At 40.9% G+C, this 27889-nt stretch overlaps 2 protein-coding genes across 2 annotated transcripts in view; both read right to left on the reverse strand.

Moving 5' to 3' along the window:
- The window catches only part of Rpn2 (Regulatory particle non-ATPase 2), a 55990-nt gene extending 53774 nt beyond the window's left edge, over positions 1-2216 (reverse strand). Inside the window, exon 1 of the mRNA XM_068360112.1 lies at positions 2092-2216. Within this exon, the coding sequence (XP_068216213.1) occupies positions 2092-2113 (22 nt within the window). The 5' untranslated portion in view covers positions 2114-2216. The remainder of the gene's footprint in view (positions 1-2091) is intronic.
- Positions 2217-8654: 6438 nt separating this feature from the next.
- The window catches only part of LOC137628864 (glyoxalase domain-containing protein 4), a 39143-nt gene continuing 19908 nt past the window's right edge, over positions 8655-27889 (reverse strand). Inside the window, exons 3-7 of the mRNA XM_068360113.1 lie at positions 26742-26848; positions 19348-19506; positions 18542-18697; positions 10250-10425; positions 8655-9657 (exon numbers count right to left, since the gene is read on the reverse strand). Coding sequence (XP_068216214.1) covers positions 9508-9657; positions 10250-10425; positions 18542-18697; positions 19348-19506; positions 26742-26848 — 748 coding nt within the window. The 3' untranslated portion in view covers positions 8655-9507. The remainder of the gene's footprint in view (positions 9658-10249; positions 10426-18541; positions 18698-19347; positions 19507-26741; positions 26849-27889) is intronic.

The raw sequence follows: 27889 nt of genomic DNA on the forward strand, positions 1-27889 counted from the left end.
CCCAAACTACAAGTAGCATGTTTCTTGTGTCAAGCTTTGATCATGGAGGATTGACTGAGTGATTTAAAGTTTTCAGGCATCCTTGAACATGGAAGAACTGAAATTCTTTGTATAGTGACTAACAGGAGGGCCCCAAATTCAGACAAAACACAACACAAAGGCATCTACTGTATTCTGGATATTATCAAGTCAGTTCAGAGATGCAGCCCCCGGATCTCAATAAGGAGACATTTCAAACTAGAGGGGCACCCAGTAGAGCCCAGACCTTAGCCACAGCAGCTTATTTCTCGACCTTTTGCTCAACCTTGATCTTTAAACTCAACATGTATTAATTGGCATGGATTTTCATACACTCATATATGAACCAAGTATGAAGTCTCTGTGACAACGATGTCCAAACTTATGACTGATTACGTGAATTGGTAGTAGGTTGGCCAGGGCACCAGCCACTGTTGAGATACTACCGCTAGAGCGTTACTGGGTCCTTTGACTGGCCAGACAGTACTACATTGGATCTCTTCATCACACCTCCTTAGTTTTGTTCTTGATATCATATCAGGTTTGGGCAAGAAGGGGCCACAGAATAAATAAAGGGGTCAATGCCCCGGAGCCTTTGCATATCAGTGGCCAGATCCTCCCATCGTGCATAAAAAATGGACACCGACTATCCTAAACTTCTCCCCCTAACCTAACCTACACGCCGTATTCTTATCTACTTACCTAACAAGGGGACTAACAACCCCTTGCGACCTCCTTTACACTGCCGTATTCTTAGTCAGGAGTCATCATACATACGGGTGGCCGCTATCATACATAAATCCCTAAGCCCCTGACTGATAAGGACACTGAAATTTAGGTCAGGTTAGGTTGGGGTATATTAATTTGGTACATATCCCCTAATTTCCTTATAACTAAACCACACTGGAGATCTTGGTTGGCATAAAAAAATGTGACTAAAAGAAGAGCAGTGACTTATATACATTATCCCCTGGAAAGGTTAGCGATGGTTAAAGCCCAAGATAACCAGTTGGAAATCTTAGACAAGAAATTGAAGTACTGGGAGCCTTGGTATATCAGTGGCCAGTTCCTCCACCGTGCACCAAAAATGGACACCAACTAACCTAAACTTCACCACCCCCCCTTACCTAACCTACAAGCCATGTCCTTACCTTCTTGTCTAATGGAGGGGCTAACGCCCCGTACGAACCCCCTTACACTGCCGTATTCTTAGTCAGCCGTCACCATACTTACAGGTGGCTGCTATCATACATAGACCCTGCTATTAGAATAGGACTTAGGAGAGATAGTATGGTGCATAACTAGTTAGCAGTTTTAACCAAATAGACCTGGATTAATTGCGTTATTAGCATACCAACCAACAGATTAAAATGGAAGATGGGAGGGAGCCTTTGTACATCAGCAGCCAGTTCCTCCCGTGTGGACTATAAATGGACATCGGAGCCTTTGTATATCAGCGGCCAGTTCCTCATGCGTTCAATAAACATGGACATCAACTAACCTAAACTTTCTCCCCTAACCTAACCTATAAGCCGTGTCCTTACCTACTTACCTTACAGGGAGGGCTAACGGGCTCCCGCGACCCCCCTTACTCTTCCGTATTCTAAGTGAGCCGTAATCAAACATGCAGGTGGCAATCATAAATACACCAAGATGGGGTTCTGGTCCTATATCTTGGCGATGGGGCCGGGGTGACTAATCAGATTCGTACTCATGATCAAGCTACCTACTAGCCGAGCTAGCCTAACCTACTAGGCTATGAAATTGCAACTAGGCTAACCCTACGACCCTTAAAATCCTAAAATAGTATCTATAGATGAACTAGGTTCAAACCATCACTGTCAATCCGATTCTAAAATTAGTTTTTCTTTAATTATAAACAAAGTTATATCTCTTGGGGCTTCACAAGACAGGCATCATTCGACTGATCAAAACAAAGTGTTTCCCTCACGATTCCGGTTAAATTATCATATTTTCTCTCCCAAATTAACATTATTTCACAGTTATTAATCCTCTCTAAGCAAATATCACCCACAGAAACTCACAAAATTAGCTAAAATTATCGATATTTACCTGCAGAGGTTATGAATCCCATTCTATGTCACCGTTTGTGTTGTCCGGATGACTTTTCGCTTTCTTGAAGTTCTTCTTCTTCTCCGATCGGGAGAGATTTTGGCATCTTCAGGATTTTCGCGACCAGTTCCTGTGGTTAACTGTGGTAATTTTACATAGATTTTGAATAAAAGTGATTTTTATTTGATTATTATTCAATTTACTTCGACTTATTTGAACAAGTACTCAAGTTGCATCCTAAAAATGCACTACTTTGTAATTTTCCGGATATTCGCGACCAGTTCCTGTGGTTAAATGTAGTCATTTTGCATAGATTTTGAGTATGGATGATTTTAATATGATTATTATTCAAGTTAATTCTATCTATTTGAAAAAAGTACTTAAGCAGCGTCCTAAGAATGCAGTATTTTGTAAATTTCCTGTTTTTCGTGACCGGGTGACAATACAATTTTTGTGAAAATAAGGAGGAAGATTTGATACATTTTTTGTTGTTTTGCCAGGAATATAGAAAAGAAGGAAATGAAGTAATTGAGTTACAACAACCATACGAGGAAGACCTAAATAAAATATTAGGATTATTTTTATTTAGTGGAACAAATATATAAAAAAAATATTAAACCTAATGTGGAGGAAAATACAATGCAGTATAAGATAAACTTTTGAGGCGCCGTTGTAAAGGCTGTGCCTCACCCTAGAACGTGAACCTGAAGTGTAGCATTTTACTCATTCCATTCTCTAAATTGCGTCATTTTATGTACATCATCGATAGCAATGTACTTTAATACTGCAGATGATTTCAGCTCTTTTTAGTTTTTTCTGTAATCTGCAGAAAGTTTAATTTCTTTCACGTTTGTGTGTGTTCAGGTCTTTGTGTTATAGGCTCATCCCAAGTCTTCAGGTTTCCATGCCCATCTGTTTTTACATGTTTCACATACTATTAATAAGATGCTTTTCTTTATAGTTTTGTCTATATTTTTTACATCGTTGGAATTTTTTTTTATCTCTGATTAATAAATGGAAGTAATATTGTCCTTTGAAACGGAAACCCCCCATTAACAATCTATAGATCTGAAAACTTTAAATCATTCATTCATTCGTTATAATTAAATAGAAGTATATATCAATTATTATTATTATTATTATTATTATTATTATTATTATTATTATTAGCTAAGCTATAACCCTAAATGCAAATGCATGATGCTATAAGCCCAAGGGCTCCAACGGGAAAAATAGCTCAGTGAAGAAAGGAAACAAAGAAATAAATAAACTACCTGAGAAGTAATAATAATCCAAATAAAAATATTTTCAGATCATTAACAACATTAAATTAGATCTACCATATATAAACTATAAAAGCTAAATAAAAACACGATAAAAGTGTGTCCGAGTGTACCCTCAAGCAAGAGAACTCTAACCCAAGACAGTGGAAGACCATGGTACAGAGGCTATGGCACTACCCAAGACTAAAGAACAATGGTTTGATTTTAGAGTGTCCTCCTAGAAGAGCTGCCTACCATAGCTGAAGAGTCTCTTCTACCTTTACCAAGAGGAAAGTAGCCACTGAACCATTACATTGCAGTAGTTAACCCCTTGACCATAGATGAATTATTAGGTAATCTCAAGTGTTGTCAGGTGTATTAGGACAGAGGAGCATGTGAAAAGAATAGGCCAGACTATTCAGTGTTGTATAGGCAAAGAAATAATGCGCCATAACGAGACAGGGACCCAATGTAGTACAGTGCTGTCTGACCAGTCAAAGGCTCCAATAACTCCAGCAGTAGTATCATATATATATATATATATATATATATATATATATATATATATATATATATATATTACATCTCCTCATATGCCTATTGACGCAAGGGCCTTGGTTAGATTTTGTCAGTCATCTCTATTTTGAGCTTTTAGTTCAATACATCTCCATTCATCATCTGCTACACACTTCATGGTTCTCAGCCATGTGGGCCTAAGGCTTCCAACTCTTCTTGTATCTGGTAGAGCCCAGTTAATTGTTTGGTGAACTAATCTCTCTTGTGGAGTGCAAAGAGCACGCCCAAACCTTTCCCTTCTACTCCTCAACATGATCTTATCCACATATGGCACTCGAGTAATCTCGTATAGTTCCATTGATGAGATAATGACTGAAATAAAAACATGGCAGCAGAGGAAAAAGCTTAAATTAAATTATGATAACACAGAATGTATGTTTTTTTTTTGGCACAAAGGTGGCTTTGAAGAATTACCAGTTAATTCAAAGTATAAAAATTGGTGACGCTGATGTTAGGATTGTGCCTGTTGTGAAAAATTTGGGTGTACTGATAGATTGTAATTTGTCAATGAGGGATCAAATAGTGAACACAGTGAAAGTGAGTAACTATCACCTGAGAAACATACATACATACATACATATACCCAGGCACTTCCCCCAATTTTGGGGGGTAGCCGACACCAACAATGAAACAAAACAAAAAAGGGGACCTCTACTCTCTACGTTCCTTCAGCCTAACCAGGGACTCAACCGAGTTCAGCTGGTACTGCTAGGGTGCCACAGCCCAACCTCCCACATTTCCACCACAAATGAAGCTTCATAATGCTGACTCCCCTACTGCTGCTACCTCCGCGGTCATCTAAGGCACCGGAGGAAGCAGCAGGGCCTACTGGAACTGCGTCACAATCGCTCTCCATTCATTCCTATTTCTAGCACGCTCTCTTGCCTCTCTTACATCTATCCTCCTGTCACCCAGAGCTTTCTTCACACCATCCATCCACCCAAACCTTGGCCTTCCTCTTGTACTTCTCCCATCAACTCTTGCATTCATCACCTTCTTTAGCAGACAACCATTTTCCATTCTCTCAACATGGCCAAACCACCTCAACACATTCATATCCACTCTAGCCGCTAACTCATTTCTTACACCCGTTCTCTCCCTCACCACTTCGTTCCTAACCCTATCTACTCGAGACACACCAGCCATACTCCTTAGACACTTCATCTCAAACACATTCAATTTCTGTCTCTCCGTCACTTTCATTCCCCACAACTCCGATCCATACATCACAGTTGGTACAATCACTTTCTCATATAGAACTCTCTTTACATTCATGCCCAACCCTCTATTTTTTACTACTCCCTTAACTGCCCCCAACACTTTGCAACCTTCATTCACTCTCTGACGTACATCTGCTTCCACTCCACCATTTGCTGCAACAACAGACCCCAAGTACTTAAACTGATCCACCTCCTCAAGTAACTCTCCATTCAACATGACATTCAACCTTGCACCACCTTCCCTTCTCGTACATCTCATAACCTTACTCTTACCCACATTTACTCTCAACTTCCTTCTCTCACACACCCTTCCAAATTCTGTCACTAATCGGTCAAGCTTCTCTTCTGTGTCTGCTACCAGTACAGTATCATCCGCAAACAACAACTGATTTTCCTCCCATTCATGGTCATTCTCGCCTACCAGTTTTAATCCTCGTCCAAGCACTCGAGCATTCACCTCTCTCACCACTCCATCAACATACAAGTTAAACAACCACGGCGACATCACACATCCCTGTCTCAGCCCCACTCTCACCGGAAACCAATCACTCACTTCATTTCCTATTCTAACACATGCTTTACTACCTTTGTAGAAACTTTTCACTGCTTGCAACAACCTTCCACCAACTCCATATACAGTAACCTCATCACATTCCACATTGCTTCCCTATCAACTCTATCATATGCTTTCTCCAGATCCATAAACGCAACATACACCTCCTTACCTTTTGCTAAATATTTCTCGCATATCTGCCTAACTGTAAAAATCTGATTCATACAACCCCTACCTCTTCTAAAACCACCCTGTACTTCCAAGATTGCATTCTCTGTTTTATCCTTAATCCTATTAATCAATACTCTACCTGAGAAACATAGCATTACAAAATATTTAACAGGCCAGTACAAAAATTTTAGTGATGAGTCACGTAATATCAAGGCTTGATTATTGCAATTCTCTGTACTATAAATTGCCCAATACACTACTGTACTAAGAAAGCTTCAAAATGTGCAAAACCGGGCGGCTAGGCTGATAAAAGGCATTAAATTTCGGGAGAGAATAACTCCTGCACTGATCGATCTACATTGGTTACCTGTTAAGGCTAGAATTGAATTTAAGATTTGTTTGTTGACTCACAAAGCACTTACAAGTGATAAGCATAAATATCCTCTGGGTTACTTGGTCCCCTACCCTCAAGCTACTAGCGCTGCTGTAAGCGTTAGACATGCTGATGACCCATATAGACTATTCGAAATTGGTGTGAATCATGCTATAGGAGGAAGAATGTTTTGTTATACTGCACCGAGACTCTTCAACGACCTTCCTCTTGATGTCAAGAATAGCAAAAATGTGGCAGCTTTCAAGAAAAACCTGAAGACTTATCTCTTTGGAAAGTGTTATAATAGTGATCTGAAAACTATTAAGCCTGAATACATATGCTAGCGAATAACTGAAAAGATACAGAGCAAAATATAAATTGGAAAGAAATTATTTTCACACATCAAGGCCCGCCTGAACAGACTCTTAGTGTCTGATGGAGGGCGAGAAATAAACCTCTAAGAGTAAAAGTAAAAGTAAAGTAATCCTGTTCTGCCAGTTAACTCCCAATATCCTTCTGAGGGCTTTGTTCTCAAATCTACTAAATCTATTGGGGATTGTTTCATTGTCATATCTCTAGCATGATCAATACTAACCTATTCTGCTCCCTAAGAATCAATTGTTATTAATACTGTATTTTTTACTTTAATTGCTGATATTTCTCTGTACTGAATGGATTTCTTATGGGATTGTCTTAATTTCTTTGGTCCCTTAGCACCAATATGCAATGCAGAAAAACCCCTGAATCACATTATGAAGAAAAAGTTGAAGGAACTTGGACATTAAGGCTTGACGACAAACATTAGGTATTGCTATTTTTTCCTGTCGGAGTCCTTGGGCTTATATCATCTTGCTTTTCCAACTAGGGTTGTAGCTTAGCTAATAATAACAATAATAATAATAATAATCCATTTCTATTTCTAGATTGTAAAGGATGCAAGAGGGATAACATAATTTGACATTCAGTTGGTTTCAAGCAGACCCCATCTCAAACTCTCAGGTTTATAAAACATTAAATGATTTATGAGATAAATTGCTTTGACAGTTTTACAATAATTTATTAAAATAAATTTGCCAATATATGGAAATGATTGCAATAATGACTAGGTAACCAATGCAGCTTTGAATAGTTTATCTAAATCCTTAATTCCATCAGGTTCATATGGAAATGATTTAAACATGTTCTTCGTTATTCATGTCAAACTAAATACAATAATTAACAGTACAAGCAACATGATAAATATAAGTACACAACTGTATAGAAGAATTTTATGTACTGTTTCACTATATTTTGCTACTTTACATGCATAAAACTTTACCTTAGAAAGTGCCAATATAGTATAATGAAGTTCAGTTGGTTAATAGAAACCAAATGTTTCATGAGGAAAATAAACAAATTCTGCAAAAAGGGTAATTTTAAATAGTTGATATCATGAAAGTGAACCTTTATAGCAAACATATTCCATTTGGTTGTGATGGCCAATGTGGTAACGTTCCAGACTGGGGTTCGAGTCCCGTTCAAACTTGATAGTTTCTTTAGTCGCTGTAACCTCACCATCTTTGGGAGTTAAGGATGGGATGTTTGGGAGAGGCCATAGATCTATCTGCTGAGTAATCAGCAGCCATTGCTTGGCCCTCCTTGGTCCTAGCTTGGGTGGAGAGGGGCTTTGGCACTGATCATATATATGGTCAGTCTGTAGAGTATTGTCCTGCTTGATAGGGCAATGTCACTGTCCCTTACCTCTGCCATTCATGAGCAACCTTTAAACCTTTTAAACAACTGATGTTAGTAATGCCATTTTGATCCATCATCAATATCAGCAAAATGTATTTGCAGAAACAGTTAACTAGGCAATATTAAAAGAAATTAAAACACTGGTAGGATTACTGAATTTCAGTCTGCAAACTGACTTATTTCATCAGTCAGCAGAAACGGTTGCATTTCAGTTAACATACAGTTCAAACTTCAAAAGTTCAAACTTGCAGCAAGTATTTTTATGTTGAACAGGCTGACATAAGTCTCTTAATATAGTTTATATATGAAAGATCTATTTTAGCTTAATGATGATGATACTAATAATAATAATAATAATAATAATAATGATATTAATAATACTGTAATGATGATAATAATAATAATCAGTCAACTGGAATAATTCCATTCCAATTGGAAGACAGATTTAACCCTTCAGTCAGGAGACCCACTAATGAATACCTCGGCCAATGGCCACATTTTACACCACCTGTAGAATCATTATGAATCACCATCACCATTGACCGTCAGATACCTATTCACCATTATCACTAAGATCTGTTTTATTTAAGGTTTAACCTCTACTTTGTCAAACATGCAAGTCTTCTTGCCTTGACCTATAATTCTGTATCTCTATATATTAATGAAAAACAAAATAGAGAATATCTTTCATTTATTGAACAGTTACATGGTAAAAAAAGGCACTATCAATAAGCTCCACATCAGTCATACAATGATCAAGTTTTATAACTTATTCAACACAAGCAATAACAACCAAAGAGCCACAAATGAGACCAAAATAAAATCAACTGCAGACAGTTCTGAATGCAAATAAGCATGTTTGTCTATACTAATGGATTATATGTAACTTAAATTTAAGTCAAATGTCATGTTTACTTATTAAACTTGCACTAATTTGAGGCCAAAACTTTAAAACTACAGATTTTTATCATTTCATAAGGCTGCGTTCATTAAAAAAAAAAAATCTTGTCTTTTGATTTTATACAATGATATGATCAGGTAACTTGCCACTAAGGCATTCTATCATTAAGTACACAATTTTTGTATCACTTTCATTGTCGTTGGTTTAAAAAAATAATACTGTATGCCATATATCATATCATATTACTAAAAATTCATTCAAAATCATAAATCTATTGAACTGTATCAAAGAGTACATTTATTCAACTTATGGCTACTTTGAATATCACAATATAGTTCTTAAATTATGTCTGTCGTAAAAATAGTAAAAAATTAACAAGACAAAGCTCAACAAATTATTTTGCTTTATACTGTTAAGCAAAACCTATATATTTCATAAAGAATGAAATTCTAAATACAAACCTTTACCAACAAATAATCTATTTGAATTAAAATTACACAACGCTTCCGAGTATTCAATGTTTGATTTTCCACGATTTAGGTTTCCCTTGATGGTTTGGACAAAGATGACGAGTATTCAACAAGTTTGATTCTCCTAAATTTGTTCATTTCCCTTAATGGCTCAGATCAAGCAGAAGCCTTTCCTCCCTTCTTGGCAAACCACTCATCAGATTTGTCCTTTTCCATCGCATCGTCCAACAAACTTTCTCCCTTTGGATCAACCTGCGACAGCTCCCGGAATCCTTCGTCGCCTACGAAGCAAATCTCGTGGCCATCCTGAAAGTGAGCCGCACGTCATTATTAAATAAGAAGCCTCCTAGATTAAAAGCAATCCATTAAAGGAAAGCCAAATCCAGCCTTTTTTCTACCGTATGTCTTTGGTGGAGTAAAGTAACATCAATAATTTGAGAAAAAGCAACATAGACAAGTTTTTGTAAAAAAGAATTGGAAAAAAAGGAACTATTAACTTGACTTGAGAGATTCTAAATACAGAATGGGGAATAGAAACATTATCAAAGTCTGTAATCTCATTCAATGTACAATATCAACAACACACAGGGAGATCATGAAATACTGTAAAAGGATACCAGAAAGAACTAAAACAAAAACCAATACAGGACTCAACATTAAAACCCCTTTCATCCTGATGTAAGAAAAAGCTCAAATAAACAATTAGGTCAAAGATTTTTGTATTCCCAAAATTCCTCCTCTAGTTTAGAAAAAGCACAACATTAAGTATACATCAGAGGTAAATATTGGAAATATTACAGAAAGCTGAAATACTGAAAAGACATATCAGAAAGTGACTGCAAATGAGAGAAAAATAATATACAATAAATATAATGACTGATGCCAAACCAATACTCACAGGGTCTCCTAAAATCACAACTTGTACTGTGGCTTTCCCTGGGGTATCAAGAGATATGTATGGAGTTATGATGGTCTCTCCTGCATCTTTCATCTTCTTCTCTATGCCCGGTAAATCGGCGCCAGGGGCCGCGAAAGCAATCCTCCCAAACGCCTTTGCGTGATTGACAGGTCCTCCTGAAAAAGTCAATGAGTTTGCTCAGTAAAATGTTATTTTCATTAGTAAAATAAATTTTTGAATATACTTACCCGATAATCATGTAGCTGTCAACTCTGTTGCCGACAGAAATCTACGGTCGGGATACGAGTGATCGCTATACAGGTGGGGGTGAACACCACAGCGCCATCTGTGGTCAGGTACTCCAGTACTTCTTGTCAACACCACCTCAATTTTTTCCTCGGTCCACTGGTTCTCTATGGGGAGGAAGGGTGGGTCAATTAAATCATGATTATCGGGTAAGTATATTCAAAAATTTATTTTACTAATGAAAATAACATTTTTCAATATTAATCTTACCCGATAATCATGTAGCTGATTCACACCCAGGGTGGTGGGTGGAGACCAGCATACATGTTAACAAAGAAGCTAAGTATCCCGTATTTTATTTTATTAGTTATTCAAAAATAACATAAAATAAATAAGTACCTGGTAAGGAAGACGACTTGAACCATTACTCTGCCTTTATTAAGTACGTCTTCCTTACTGAGCGTAGCGGTCCTCTTAGGATGCTGAACGACTCTTAGGTGCTGAAGTATAAAGGGCTGCAACCCATACTAAAGGACCTCATCACAACCTTTAACCTCGGCGCTTCTCAAGAAAGAATTGACCACCCGCCAAATCAACAAGGATGTGGAAGGCTTCTTAGCCGACCGTACAACCCATAAAAAGTATTCAAGAGAAAGGTTAAAAAGGTTATGGGATTATGGGAATGTAGTGGCTGAGCCCCCGCCTACTACTGCATTCGTTGCTACGAATGGTCCCAGGGTGTAGCAGTTCTCGTAAAGAGACTGGACATCTTTGAGATAGAATGATGCGAACACTGACTTGCTTCTCCAATAGGTTGCATCCATAACACTCTGCAGAGAACGGTTCTGTTTGAGGGCCACTGAAGTAGCCACAGCTCTCACTTCATGTGTCCTTACCTTCAGCAAAGCAAGGTCTTCTTCCTTCAGATGAGAATGTGCTTCCCTAGTCAGGAGTCTGAATAGGTAAGAAACTGAGTTCTTAGACCTTGGAAGAGAAGGCTTCTTGATAGCACACCATAAGGCTTCTGATTGTCCTCGTAAAGGTTATGATCTTTTTAGATAGTACCTAAGAGCTCTAACTGGGCAAAGTACTCTCTCCAGTTCGTCCCCCACCAAGTTGGACAGGCTTGGGATCTCGAACGACTTAGGCCAAGGACGTGAAGGAAGCTCGTTTTAGCAAAAAACCGAGCTGCAAGGAACATGTAGCCGTTTCAGATGTGAAAACTATGTTCCTGCTGAAGGCATGGATCTCACTTACTCTTTTAGCTGTTGTCAAGCACACGAGGAAAAGAGTTTTTAATGTGAAGTCCTTAAAAGAGGCTGATTGGAGAGGTTCAAATCTTGATGACATAAGGAACCTTAGGACCACGTCTAGATTCCAGCCTGGAGTGGACAACCGACGTTCCTTTGAGGTCTTAAAAGACCTAAGGAGGTCCTGTAGATCTTTGTTGGTGGAAAGATCCAAGCCTCTGTGGTGGAAAACCGCTGCCAACATACTTCTGTAACCCTTAATCGTAGGAGCTGAAAGGGATCTTACGTTCCTTAGATGTAACAGGAAGTCAGCAATCTGGGTTACAGTGGTACTGGATGAGGAAACTGCATTGGCCTTGTACCAGCTTCGGAAGACTTCCCCTTTAGACTGATAGACTCTGAGAGTGGATGTCCTCCTTGCTCTGGCAATCGCTCTGGCTGCCTCCTTCGAAAAGCCCCTAGCTCTTGAGAGTCTTTCGAAAGTCTGAAGGCAGTCAGACGAAGAGCGTGGAGGTTTGGATGTACCTTCTTTACGTGAGGTAGACGTAGAAGGTCCACTCCTAGAGGAAGAGTCCTGGGAATGTCGACCAGCCATTGCAGTACCTCTATGAACCATTCTCTCGCGGGCCAGAGCGGAGCCAACCAACGTCAGCCGTGTCCCTTTGCGAGAGGCGAACTTCTGAAGTACCCTGTTGACAATCTTGAACGGCGGGAATGCATACAGGTCGAGATGGGACCAATCCAGCAGAAAAGCATCCACGTAAACTGCTGCTGGGTCTGGAATCGGAGAACAATACAACGGGAGCCTCTAGGTTATCGAGGTAGCGAACAGATCTATGGTTGGCTGACCCCACAGGGCCCAAAGTCTGCTGCAAACATTCTTGTGAAGGGTCCACTCTGTGGGGATGACCTGACCCTTCCGGCTAAGGCGATCTGCCATGACATTCATATCGCCCTGAATGAACCTCGTTACCAGCGTGAGCTTTCGATCTTTTAACCAGATGAGGAGGTCCCTTGCGATCTAGAACAACTTCCACGAATGAGTCCCTCCCTGCTTGGAGATGTAAGCCAAGGCTGTGGTGTTGTCAGAGTCCACCTCCACCACCTTGTTAAGCTGGAGGGACTTGAAGTTTATCAAGGCCAGATGAACCGCCAACAGCTCCTTGCAATAGATGTGAAGTGTCCTTAGCTCCTGATTCCATGTTCCCGAGCATTCCTGTCCGTCCAAAGTCGCACCCCAGCCCGTGTCTGATGCGTCAGAGAAGAGACGGCGGTCGGGTTTCTGAACAGCCAAAGGTAGACTTCCTTGAGAAGAAAGCTGTTCTTTCACCACGTGAGAGTAGACCTCCTCTCTTCGGAAACAGGAACTGAGATCGTCTCTAGCGTCATGTCCTTTATCCAGTGAGCCGCTAGATGATACTGAAGGGGGCGGAGGTGGGGTCTCCCTAACTCGATGAACAGGGCCAGTGATGAAAGTGTCCCTGTTAGACTCATCCACTACCTGACTGAGCATCGGTTCCTTCTCAGCATGCTCTGGATGCAATCTAGGGCTTAGTAGATCTTTGGGGCCGACGGAAAAGCCCGAAAAGCTCGACTCTGAAGATCCATACCCAGGTAGACAATGGTCTGGGATGGGACGAGCTGGGACTCCTCAAAATTGACCAGGAGGCCCAGTTCCTTGGTCAGATCCATAGTCCATCTGAGAATCTCCAGACAGCGACGACTTGTGGGAGCTCTTAAAAGCTAGTCGTCTGACGGAGCCGGACACAAGATCATGGTACTGCTGCACAGTCTGTGAACTGTCAACCATGGGGAAGCGAGGAAGTACAGTGACAACCCGAAGCTGTCTAGACTGTCTGGGTCGTACAGACAACTCCTTATCGGGTTGCTGAGGTTGCCGCACTGCGTCACAACAAGTCACTTCTGCTGGTTGTTGAACGTCTTCCCAGTGACACACTGACTCCGTAAACAAAAAATCCTCTAACAAGGACTAAGCTTGGACTGCATGTCTTGTAACACAGCTCAAGGTCTATGGGAGCAGGTGTGGTAACAGACGGGGTAGGCGACTGAAGTGGAACCATTACCCTCCCTGGAAGCATGTTATGCTTAAATAAAAGTCCATAGGAGGCTAAGCAGCTAAAGGCTCCTCTCCAAATGACAGAGTCCTCAAGGGAATATCAGAAGGAGGGAGAATAGCACTTTCTCATCTACAGGAACCATATCCGAGAAAAGCTAAGTTCTCTCAGTGAGGGTTTCACTGGTGCAAAAGCAGCAGACTAGAAGGCAACGTTATGAAACTGCTTGACAGTCTAGTGAGTTGGCAACAACCAAAGATGTGTGACTGAGAAGCATGCAGTAAGGTATGCAGAGCATGCTGTATGCGGAGCATGCTGTATGTAGAGCATGCTGTAAGGTAAGCAGAGCATGTTGCATGGCGTGCGGCTTATGCTGCATGGGATGAGGCTCATGCTGCATGGTATGGGGCTCATGCTGCATGGGATGAGGCTCAAGCTGCAAGGGAAGAGGCTTATGCCGCATGCGTTGAGGAGGATGCCGCATAGTATGAGGCTCCTGCCTCATGGGTTGAGGCGGCTGCCGCATAGCATGAGGCTCCTGCCTCATGGTTTGAGGATGCCGCCGCATAGCATGGGGCTCCTCATAGCATGAGACTCCTGCCTCATGGGTTGAGGAGGATGCCGCATAGCATGAGGCTCCTGCCTCATGGGTTGAGGAGGATGCCGCATAGCATGAGGCTGCCTCATGGGTAGAGGAGGATGTCGCATAGCATGAGGCTCCTGCCTCATGGGTTGAGGAGGATGCCGCATAGCATGAGGCTCCTGCCTCATGGTTTGAGAAGGATTAGCATGAGGCTTCTGTGAGGTTCCTGCCTCAAGAGTTGCGTCTGCCTCAAGGGTTGAGGAGGTAGCTGCGCAGAGAGAGGCTCATGCTGTGAAGAATGCGGTTGCTGCATGCGTTGAGGCGGCTGCCTCATAGCATGAGGTTCCTCAAGAGTTGAGGCTCTTGCCTCAAGAGTTGAGGTTCTTGTCTCAAGAGTGGAGGTGGCTGCCGCAAGAGTTGAGGTTGCTGCCTCAAGGATGGTGGAGGTTGCCGCAACGCAAGAGGTTGCTGCATAGCGCTGGTATCTGGCAACTCCCAATGCGGCAGCTCACGCGTGGAGGTAGGTTGAGGAACCTCAACATCATACGTCTGGCAGGGTGGACTGCGCAGAGGTGGAGTTGAGGTTGCTGCCTCGAGGATGGTGGAGGTTGTCGCACCGCAAGAGGTTGCTGCCTCGAGGATGGAGGAGGTTGTCGCAACGCATGAGGCTCCTGCCTCAAGGGTAGAGGAGGTTGCTGCAAAGCATAAGGTTCCTGCCTCAAGTGTTGAGGAGGTTGCCGCGTGGCAAGAGGCTCCTGCCTCAAGGAAAGTGGAGATTGCTGCACAGCGCTGGTATCTGGCAACTCCCAATGCGGCAGCTCACGCATGGAGGTAGCTTGAGGAACCTCAACATCATACGTCTGGCAGGTTGGACTGCGTAGAGGTGGAGGAGCGCTCGCAGGAGGAGGTGTGTTAACCTTCTCTGCCTGAAACTCCTGCATCAACACCGCAAGCTGAGACTGCATTGTCTGCAGCATAGACCACTAGAGTTTAAGAAAGACAACAACAAACGGAGCTACTGTCCGTTGAGACTGAGGGTCTAAAACAGCTGGTGCGGCAACAGACGGAGTTACTGCCTGTTGCGATACCACCTTGCCTCTCTGGGAGGTGTGCAGTTGTCGTACTGCAGCAAGTCCGAACTGACCCAGTGCTAATGGCATCACCTAGGAGTTGGACTTGCGCGGAAGGGACCGACTTGCACTTAAAAGCTGCAAGATTTGGTCCATGGTTTCTTACGAGAAACCTCTTCCGCAGACGAGGAATAAATGGGCTCTCTCGTCTTTGTGTGGGTGGGGCGATCTCACGTCGGCAAACGTGTGTAGATACGCCCGAAACCACGGAGGGAAACGTCTGTTCATCGATCAAGGCCTGCTGAACCCATAAGTCCTTCGACATTACTTCTCCCCTGGGCTTGGGAGCTTGTAAGAGGTCCCAGACTAGGCGAACAACTGGCACGAACAGACGAACCCTCGAACGCAACACTGTAACACTTTGCGCTTATCACTTTATCACTTTTGATTTTCTGTTTGCACTTATTTCACTGAACTCGAAACTTTAAGTGGTTTGTACCTGAAACACGCAATTCTATCCTTCCTTAAAAGTTAGTAATTGCGAAAACAGAATTACAATGTAACAGAAAAAAATATAATGAAAGATAAATAATTCAGTGGCTGGAAAGAGACTAAACTCTAGATCAAATAAACTACGTTTAAAATCTCTCACCGCATAAAGCTTGAGAACAAGAATAAAACTCTAGAAACGTTTACCTTCTTCCCCTAAAGAGACTAGGGAGAAGAGCAAAAACGATAAAAACGTTACTCGCTTGAACGAAACGTTTATCCTCCTCTCTCTCCCTCCGTCTCTATCTCTCTCTCTCTCTCTCTTGACTTAGAACCTGAGAGAAGAGCCCAATTATATATATCGTTAAAACATATTATTGTTAAAAGGAAAAAAAAAACTGAAAGATTTCCCAAATAAAAAGTTCCTTTATAGAATTAAAACCATTAAGCTAAGAAAGAATGAACAAAACGCTAGAACGGTTTACTCTTACTGCAACGTGACACCGTGAATATTCTCTCTCTATCGTAACGATAGAGCGCAAGTTGAACGTTCTGAACGTCAACAACTGCAGAGACAAAACAAAACGTTAGTTCAACTTTGAAAACAGTACGAGACTATCAAAGAAATTCTTTCAAAAACATTAAAATAGCATAATATGTTAACAGGTAAAAACGAAATGACGGGCTCAATGTTAATTAACTTCGGTTCCAAGAAAAGACCGCCTACTATTAGGAAAGGTCGAATATAAACAAATATAAAAATTAATTTTAATAAGTTTATAATAAAAGGAAGTTAATCGAAGAGGCCTATAAAAGGCGGAGAGATGTAAAATAAATCTATAACTTTTGTTAAGCAAAATTAAGAAAGAGAGTCTATACTCTCTTCGACACCAACACTTCCGTCTAAGGGAAGGGTCGGCCATTTAAAAGTGAAAGAGAGTTCATACTCTCTTCGTCACCATAATTAATCAAATTAATTCCAAAAGCTAGCTAAGCTAATGATAAAACTTCCTGAATAGCGAAAGCTAAAGTCTAGAGCAAATACATCACCAAATCGTGAGCAATAACTCCAGAATCAACAGCGTATCCATGTAGGTCTAGCCGGAGGCACGACAGAGGAAAAATTGAGGTGGTGTTGACAAGAAGTACTGGAGTACCTGACCACAGATGGCGCTGTGGTGTTCACCCCCACCTGTATAGCGATCGCTGGCGTATCCCGACCGTAGATTTCTGTCGGCAACAGAGTTGACAGCTACATGATTATCGGGTAAGTATATTGAAAATTTGTAAATGCCACTAGAATTGCTGTCACTAAAAGTCGCAAGCCTTAGTATAAGAATATAATGCCACAAGCCAGATGGCCAGATAGGGGAGGCAGCTTAGTACAGAAAAAGGAATAGAAGGGTAAAGAATCAACTGCAACAGGGATGATTAATATGAAAAATTAAATAAGAAATAAATCATTAAGTAAGACTCACGTCAGCCACCTCATTAAATAGTAATTGCATGAAATTTTAATGACTAAACTTTTGATTATTTCACAGTAACCTTTTGAAAAACTGTTGGAAATTGACCATCATATAAGAAACTGTGAGACCTTTAGAAATAAGAGCCTACATATGGACGTACAATGTAGCCTCAGTTCCAAGGGAGTGATATCCTTCTTCCTTTATTCTTTGAGATTATGGAGATCCAGAAATCAATCTATGTCAAATTCCACACTGACAATTTATGGAGATGGAGAGGTTTTACTTTAATTGCTTGCTGTGATTTGACTTTGCACACTATAAAACTCATCATGTTATTTTGAAGCTAAATCATTATACCTCACTGCAGTATGCTCAAAATTTGGAATGAACATAAACAAAAAGGTAAAACAACACCTTGAAGTTAGGTAAAAACTTTTTACATACATTATTTCACTTCAATGAGGCCTCTATGAGGTTAAAGGATGGCATGTTGTAAGTCAGGGAAATAAGAAGAAAAAACAAAATTCTAAATATTGGTGTTAGGGGGGAAATAAACCGTAACTGAAATGTGGAATTGAGTAAATACCAATCCCGGGAGTAAATAATTTCAAACTTGCAGCAAATGTTTTATGTTGAACAGGCTGACTTAAGTCTTAATTATTCATTATCTCTCAAATTGTTTATTTATTTCCTTTCCTCAATGGGCTATTTTTCCCTGTTGGAGCCCTTGAGCTTATGGCATGTTGCTTTCCAACTTTGGTTTTAGCTTAGCTAGTAATAATAATAACAATGCCGTATACTGCAAAACATATGACCAAATACTTCCCTACTGCAAGGACTGACAGGAGCGTTGTTTCCTATATTATATATTTGTCTTATTTATCTGACTTCTTTTATCAATTTAAATTGTTTTCTTTGCTATTTTTCTATATAGAATATTTTTTTACAGCTGAATTTCTTTCCCGCACAGAGTGGTTTTCTCTATGGGAGTCCTTAAGCATGCAGGATTTTGCTTTTCCAGTGAGAGTTGCAACAGGAAGAAAAGAAAAGAAAGAAAGCATACATTTTTGTTTCCATCCAGCTAAGACCAAATGAGAAGATAAGACTCACCTATGGAATGTAGAACAAGTTTGGCTTGATTTTCAGAAAAACCCAGAGTTGCTTTGTCCTTTTCTTCACTGAACAAAGTAAGACCAGCTAAGTCCCTCCAATACTTCACAGATCGCTCCAAGTTGCTGCTGGCTAGAGCCACTTTTTGCACAGGATCTGAAACATTTAAGAGATTTAGTCTCATTACTCCTTTTACAATCAAAAGATTAAAAATGAGAAAGATTAATTTCAATTTCACACTAAAGAAAAACAAGATTAGGATTGCTGTAATGGAATTCAATTAATTAAATATGTAGAGGAATTCAATCTTTACAACACCCATAATGATATCTTCAACCCATAGAAATCTTGAGAATGTAGCAATATTTGATAAAAAAAGAGCTGATGGGAATTTTTAAATTAGTTCTTTTAATTTTTTGCTTAAAAGAATGATTTCATTCCTGGCATGTGCCTTATTACCATACAAAACTTAAAAAAACATGATATTGTCTTTCAAAATACTTACATTTTACCAATTGAGGAATAGATTTTCAAGTAATTGAGTTTCAAGTACTAGTGCTCGAGCCACTGTTTTCGAAGTTACATAAGGAAACGGCTACTAATGATGAAAGAAAAATGGTATCAAAATACTCAATTGGATCTTATTAATAAGAATTCATTAGCAGATACTGTACTTATTTTGCCTAAAATATTTGAATCTACAACAAAAACTTATATTCTACATCTTCCATTGATAAACTGAAAAGTCTACACCTACAATACAACAAAAGCTGAAGATAAAGTAGACAAGAATCAAGTAGACTAACCTCTGTCCTTAGGCATTGACTTCTTAATTATGTAGAACTTATAGCCACCAGGAGCCTCCAACACGCTGTAGTCCCCTTCTTCCTTCACAGGATACCCAGCAGCCTTGGCCCTTTCAATGGCCTCCGAGCATTCAATGTAAAGACCAAGGAAGTCGTTTCCTGTTTGGAGATGATATCATCAATGTCATTATTTTTATCATTATTAGTAGAGAATTTAACACAAATTCTGGGTCACATTTTCAAACTCAAGAAGATTTCTAAAAAGACGATTTCTAAAAATGATATTTTAATTATAAAATAAATTTTTGAATATACTTACCCGGTGAATATATAATAGCTGCTCCAGCGGCTCGACAGAAAACACACACAAAAACTCGCGAGCGATCGCTATGAAGGTTGCGGGTGTGCCCACCAGCGCCAACTATCGGCCAGATACCGCATATACATGTAAACAGACCCAATTTTTCTCATCCCCCTGGGTCTCTATCGGGGAGGAAGGGGGGGGGCCTTTAATTTATATATTCACCGGGTAAGTATATTCAAAAATTTATTTTATAATTAAAATATCATTTTTAAATATTTAACTTAGCCGGTGAATATATAATAGCTGATTCACACCCATGGTGGTGGGTAGAGACCAGAGTTAATTAAGTTTACAGCGTATATGCTTAGAGTTTTTGACAGTTATATCATAACAAAACCCAAATATATAAAGGTACCTGGTAAGGAAGTTGACTTAGACGATTACTCTGCCTTATTAGTCTGTCTTCCTCACGAAGCCCAGCGATCCTCTTAGGATGCTGAAAGATTCCCAGGAGCTGAAGTATTCAGGGCTGCAACCCATACAACAGGACCTCATCAAACCCCTAATCTGGGCGCTCTCAAGAAATGACTTTGACCACCCGCCAAATCAACCAGGATGCGAAAGGCTTCTTAGCCTTCCGTACAACCCAAAAAACAATATTAAAAACATTTCAAGAGACAGATTAAAAAGGATATTGGAATTAGGGTAATGTAGTGGTAGAACCCTCACCCACTACTGCACTCGCTGCAACGAATGGACCCAGTGTGTAGCAGTCCTCGTAAAGAGTCTGGACATTTTTAAGTAAAATGACGCGAACACTGACTTGCTTCTCCAAAAAGTCGCGTCCATAATACTTTGCAGAGATTTATTTTGCTTGAAGGCCACGGAGGTTGCTATAGCTCTAACTTCGTGCGTCTTAACCTTAAGCAAACATCGGTCTTTCTCATTCAAGTGAGAATGAGCTTCTCGTATTAAAAATCTGATAAAATATGACAAAGCATTCTTTGACATAGGCAATGATGGTTTCTTAACTGAGCACCATAATGCCTCAGATTTACCTCGTAATGACTTAGTACGAGCTAAATAGAACTTAAGAGCTCTAACAGGACATAATACTCTTTCCAGTTCGTTGCCTACGATCTCTGATAAGTAAGGAATATCAAAAGATTTAGGCCAAGGACGAGAAGGCAGTTCATTTTTGGCCAGGAAACCAAGTTGAAGTGAACAAGTGGCTTTTTCTGTAGAAAAGCCGATGTTCTTACTGAAGGCATGAAGTTCACTGACCCTTTTAGCCGAAGCCAAGCACACTAGGAAAAGTGTCTTGAGGGTGAGATCCTTCAGGGAGGCTGAATGTAATGGCTCAAACCTGTCTGACATGAGGAACCTTAGGACCACGTCTAAGTTCCATCCAGGAGTTGCCAAACGACGTTCCTTAGAGGTCTCGAAAGACTTAAGGAGATCTTGGAGATCTTTATTGTTGGAAAGATCTAAGCCTCTATGTCGAAAGACCGAAGCCAACATGCTCCTGTAGCCCTTAATCGTGGGAGCTGAAAGGGAGCGAACCTTTCTCAGATGTAAAAGAAAATCTGCGATTTGGGCTACAGAGGTACTGGACGAGGACACAGATGCTGACTTGCACCAGTCTCGAAAGACTTCCCACTTCGACTGGTATACTCTAATGGTAGAAGCTCTCCTCGCTCTTGCAATCGCACTGGCTGCCTCCTTCGAAAAGCCTCGAGCTCTTGAGAGTCTTTCGATAGTCTGAAGGAAGTCAGACGAAGAGCGGGGAGGCATTGATGGACATTCTTTACGTGGGGCTGACGTAACAGATCTACCCTTAGAGGAAGACTTCTTGGAAAGTCTACCAGCCATTGAAGTACCTCGGTGAACCACTCTCTCGCGGGCCAGAGGGTAGCAACCAACGTCAACCTTGTCCCTTCGTGAGAGGCGAACTTCTGCAGTACCTTGTTGACTATCTTGAATGGTGGGAATGCATATAAGTCCAGAAGAGACCAATCCAGTAGAAACGCGTCTATGTGGATTGCTTCTGTATCTAGGACTGGAGAGCAATAGATAGGTAACCTTTTGGTCAACGAGGAGGCAAAGAGGTCTATGGTGGGTTGACCCCAAGTAGCCCAAAGACTCTTGTCCACGTCCTTGTGGAGGGTCCATTCCGTGGGTATCACCTGACCCCTCCGACTGAGACAGTCTGCCAAGACGTTCAAGTCCCCCTGGATGAATCTCGTCAACAGGGAGATGCCTCGATTTCTTGACCATAAGAGAAGGTCCCTTGCGATCTCGAGCAGCGTGAAGGAGTGTGTGCCTCCTTGCTTGGAGATGTACGCCAAAGCTGTGGTGTTGTCTGAGTTGACCTCTACCACTTAGTTTCGAAGAAGCTTTCGAATATCATCAAGGCCAAGTGGACTGCTAATAGCTCCTTGCCGTTGATGTGCATGCTCTTCTGACTTGAGGTCCACAGACCCGAGCATTCCCGACCGTCCAGGGTCGCACCCCAACCCAAATCCGACGCGTCTGAGAACAACACGTGGTTTGGGTTCTTGACTGCTAGGGATAGTCCCTCTCTCAGACTGATATTGCTGTCCCACCATTTCAGGCATGCCTTTACTAGTTCGGAGACTGGGAATGATACCGTCTCTAACGTCTTGTCCTAGTTCCAGTGAGATGCTAGATGGAACCGGAGAGGCAGAAGGTGTAGTCTCCCTAGTGAGACAAACTGCTCCAGGGATGAGAGAGTCCCTACGAGACTGTTCCAACTCCTGACTGAACAAACGTTTTCTTTTCAGCATTAGTTGGACTTCGAGCAGGGCTTGTTCTATTCGGTGGCAGACGGAAAAGCCCGAAAAAACTGGACTGCGAATCTCCATCCCCAAATATAGAATAATCTGGGATGGGATCAGTTGGGACTTTTAGGTTGACCAAAAGTCCCAACTCCCTGGCCAGACTCACGTCCAATGTAGATCCTGCAGACAGCGAAGACTGGACGATGCTCTGAGAAGCCAGTCGTCCAAGTACAGGGAGGCTCGGATCCCCGATAGATGGAGGGATTTTGCCACATTCCTCATGAGCCTCGTAAACACGAGAGGAGCAGGACTGAGGCCAAAGCACAGGGCTCAAAACTGGTACCCCACATTCCTGTAAACAAACCTCAGAAACGGTTGGGAATCCGGGTGTATAGGAATGTGGAAGTATGCCTCCTGAAGGTCGAGAGAGACCATCCAGTCGCCTTCCATTAGTGCTGTCAAGACAGCCTGGTAGACTTCATCGTGAAGTTTGTCTTGACAATGAACAAATTGAGCGCACTTGCCTCTTACGTACTCCTGCAGTGAACATGGCTGTCAGATCATTGGAGCCATCCCTGAAAGCCTTGTTTATGCATGACAAAATTGTACAGCAAAACTTCAAACGCTCGAAAAAACTCCTAACAGGAGATGGTCTAGCTCTGAAGTCGACCTGTAAAATCTTGGAGCGTCTCATGGCCAGGCGCCAGGGAGAGTCTATGAGATTTGAGAAGTCTATCTGGGCAGAGGCAGGAACTCCCAAGCCGAGAACTTCTCCCGTGTCATATCAGACTCTCGCTCTATAAGCCAGCTTAAAAGTAGGGAAAGCAAAGGCTGTCTCCCCCAAACTCCTCCTGGTGATAAACCAGTCGCCTAGCAAACGTAAAGCTCTCTTAGAAGAGCGAGAGAGCACTAGCTTATAAAACAACGGCTTCGAAGTAGCTAGGCCTAGTGTAAACTCTGACGTTTAGGCGAACGAGGAGCAGCAGTTACAAAAAGATCCGGACAAAGATCCTTAAAAATCAGCATGATTTATTTAAAGTCCATAGAGGGCTGAGCAGCTTTAGGCTCCTCTCCGTCTGACAGAGTCCTCAAGGGAATATCAGTAGGAGGGGGAACAGCAACTTCCTCATCTGAAGGAACCTTGTCCAACAATAGCCGAGTCTCAAGCAAGGGAGAGACCTGCCGTGGTGGCAATGCTTGACAGAGTCCACCACAAAGGAGCAACAGTAGCAGTCAAGGACGCTATGTCATGTAACTGCTTAAAGGACTGACCAGCAACAACCAACAGGTGCGGGAGGACGCACGACGTCAACTCGAGACTGCCTTGACTGCCTAGACTGAGCAATCAAAACAACTCTTGACTGCGGTGCTTGACGCTCAACGTCAAAACAAGTCAACTTCGCTGGTTGGCGAACGTCCTGAACGTCAACAAGAGCATGCGGCAGCGGCTGAACGTCCACAAGCGGCTGAAAGTCAACACTGGACTGTATCGAGTGAGGCTCTACAAAACGTGACTGACGTGACTTTGTAACGTCAACGTCAACAGGACGAGCAAAGGTTCGTTTGGGTGGCTGACGGCCAGGATCTCGATCAGCTATGCGGCGAGGATCATCGTGAACCTGCTCAGCAGAATAGTCCTCCATAAGAGAGGCAAGCTTATGCTGCTTGTCTTGCCGTACAACCCATTTAGGATCAACGGGAATGGTTGCGGTAAGAGACGAGGGTAACGTCTGTGACTGCAAAACCTTGCCTACAAAAACTCTCTCGGAGCCTGTGTTACGCTTTTGTTTAGGCGGCGAGCAGTCTTCCGATGACTGCAGAGGGTCAGAGCTGTCCCAATGGCTACAACCAGGACGCTGGACCTGTCCTGAAAGGACTGACTTTCGCTTAAAGGGCCTCGAAACCTTGTTCCACGGTTTCTTATGCGAAAAGCCTTCGGATGACGAGGAGAAAAACGTCTCGCTCGTCTTATGGTAGGGGCGGTGTTGATGAGACACGCCTGAAACCATAGAGGGAACGTCTGTTCGCTGATCAAGTCCTCTCGAACCCATAAGTCGTACGACATTACTTCTCCCCTGGGCTTGGGAGCTTGCAAGAGGTCTCGGACTAGGCGAACGACAGGCACGAACAGACGAACCCTCGGTCGCAACACTGATAACACTTTGCGCAATTATCACTTTATCACTACGATTTTCTGTTTTGCACTTATTTCACTGAAATCGAATTTTTTAACAATTCACATTAGGTATGAATAAAACTGATTTCTACCTGAAGCACGCAATTCTACCCTCATCAAAAGGTTATAATTACGAAATCAGTCATATAATGTAAGCACATTAATACAAGCAAAAAACAGTAAACATATTTTAAGATAAAAAGATCAGTGGCTGGGAAGGAGACTAAACACTAGTTCATTCAAAACTACGTTTTCAATCTCTCACCGTACAGTGCCTTGGGACGAGAATAAAAACTAAAAACGTTTTATCCTTACTCCCCGTACAGAGACTAGGGACGAGAGTAACTCGAGAACAACGTTACTCGCTTGGGACGAGAATAAAGATCGGAAAGTTCTCTCTCCTCTCTCTCTCTCCGTCTCTATCTCTCTTGATTTCGCACCGAAGAGAAGAGCCCACTTACCTTTCGTCAATAAACAGGTTATTTGACCAAAGGAAAAAACTGAAAGGTTTTTCAATTAAAAAGTTCCTTTAAAATAGTATTTAAAACATTTAAGCTTTGAAAGAAGAATGAACAAAACGTCAGAATCGATTTACTCTTTCTGCAAAGTGAAACCGTGATACTCTCTCTCTCTATCGTAACGATAGAGCGCAAACTGCGTAGCATAAATAAACTAAACGTTAGTTCATCTTTGAAACAGTACGAAGACTATTCAAAGAAAATCTTTCATAAAATATCTACTAAAAAAAATTCATTTAATAAGTTTTAAATCATTTGCTCTGTAAAAGTTATTTACGATTGAAAGGGCTCAACGTTGTTTAACTTCGGTTTCCAAGTTAGGACCGCCTACTCTCAGGAAAGGTCGCATATAAACAAATCATTAAAATTTATCTTGATGTTTATTATAAATGGAAAGCTAATCGAAGAGGCCTAATAAAGGCGGTTGAGATATAAAATATATAGAGGAAAATCTATAATTAATTTATAACGTGATAAGATAATTGCTAAAAGCCTAAAACACACTTCCGTACTAAGGGAAGGGTCGGCCATTTAAAAGACAAAGAAAGTCCAAAAAACAATCCAAAGTCATCAAAAATTAAATCTATCCAAAAATGAGTTCAAGATTTAAGTTGAAGATAAAACACCTGCATTGCGAAAGCTCAAACCAAAAGGAAGTACTTCACCAAATATGTTGAGAAAACTCCAGGTTATACAGCGAGTATTGATACGTCTTGTCGTTAAGGCCGACAGAGAAAAAATTGGGTCTGTTTACATGTATATGCGGTATCTGGCCGATAGTTGGCGCTGGTGGGCACACCCGCAACCTTCATAGCGATCGCTCGCGAGTTTTTGTGTGTGTTTTCTGTCGAGCCGCTGGAGCAGCTATTATATATTCACCGGCTAAGTTAAATATTTAAAAAGTCAATTTCTTAAAATATGAGAATATTCTAAACAAATCCTGGGTCCCCTTTTTAAACTCAAAAGGGTTCCAAAAAGACTTTTTCCAAGAGAGGATAAAATTCAGGGAAAATATAGCTAGAGAAGTTGAACAGTCAAATAAGAAGAGTACAGTACTGTAATTGAACTAAGACTAAAAAAAAAAGGATGCTACAGTATAAAGAATACATAAGGCAAACTGTGAGCAGAATACACCATGGTTGGATGATCTCTCTAGTGCAATTCTTGATGAAGTTAGGCTTTTATTCTTAGTGAAGAATTACAAATAACCTTTATATACCACAATAAAGGAAGTTTTCTTTAGTAAGTGGCTGAAGACTATGAAGTGCAAACTAGGAGATGATGAATGGAGAAGTATTGAATTAAAAGCTCTAGAGACGACTGGCGAAATCTAACCGAGGCCCTTTGCGTCAACAATAGGCGTAGGAGATGATGATGCAGTTTTAATAAAGCACAGCACAGTAATTCTGAACAATAATTTTGTAAGTTCCATATACCTAATACAGAAGTCAGGTATCATAATGATATCAAACAAAGAAATATACCAAATGAAATTATATCTCACATGGTCCCCTGGTTAACACTACAGTATTTTCCTACTGAGAGCAAATGTAAATTGCTTTTGTCAAGTTCCATGCTGTCAAACTGTACTGTACCTAGTTCATATTGGGACACTCCATAGTTATAGGTTAGTTCACACACGAAATGATTATCTTCTGGTCCGTACCCAATCATCGTTTTGCTCCATTTACCATCGTATGGGCTGCAAATAGATAAAAGTAATTAGAAAAAAAAGCAATTTGTCAACTTATCAGATACCATTACAATAATCATAGTGACCAACAATGAGACATTTTGTTGGTAATTCTCTTATCATGAAAGAATAAATGCAAAATTCAGCTTAGTTTACTCAGGAAATATGGAGTTACAGTTAAATGTTGGAAATCTTGAATGATAAAATGCTGGCAATACTATAAAGTTGTTATTACTTATCAGATTTTTCTACTTTTCAAACTTTACTGCTTATCAAAAGGCCAGACATTCAAAGCATCAGGTAAGCTGAAAAGTTGATGTAGAGTATTACAAAACATCAGCATTTTATCACAGATCTAAATCTAAAGTAAAGTAATCATGACATTTACAGCTTGGAAAAAAATTAACTCAATACTATTCAGTACATAATATCCCTTCACCCAATATGGAAAAATGACTTTACTGTATTCAATTTCAGATTCAGCTGTTCTAATACTTAATTATCTTTTTTCTTGCAATAAAAAATAACTTTATTTGGGTTATATTACACTCTGTAAAATTATTAAGCAACATGCAGTTATTCATAGATTAATATACCTTTAAAACAATTTCAGTTATTAAGAAAATATCAATTTAATTTACAAAACATGAAATGGGTATCTTGTCTTGTGCACCGATAAAAAGATTTCTTGCTTACAGAAATCAAACTTGCATTGGCAATAGTCTCCTGAAATAGAGGCTTTTTATACTGTATTACATGATCTGGATGTAAAAATGTTATTTTCATTAGTAAAATAAATTTTTGAATATACTTACCCGATAATCATGTAGCTGTCAACTCCGTTGCCCGACAGAATTCTACGGAAGGGATACGCCAGCTATCACTATACTAGAAGGGGGTGTACTCACCAGCGCCACCTGTGGCCAGGTACTGCAGTACTTCTTGTTGACACCACCTCAATTTTTCCTCGGTCCACTGGTTCTATATGGGGAGGAAGGGTGGGTCAATTAAATCATGATTATCGGGTAAGTATATTCAAAAATTTATTTT

This window comes from Palaemon carinicauda, chromosome 36, assembly GCF_036898095.1.
Source record: "Palaemon carinicauda isolate YSFRI2023 chromosome 36, ASM3689809v2, whole genome shotgun sequence".
Classification (NCBI taxonomy): Eukaryota; Metazoa; Arthropoda; class Malacostraca; order Decapoda; family Palaemonidae; genus Palaemon; species Palaemon carinicauda.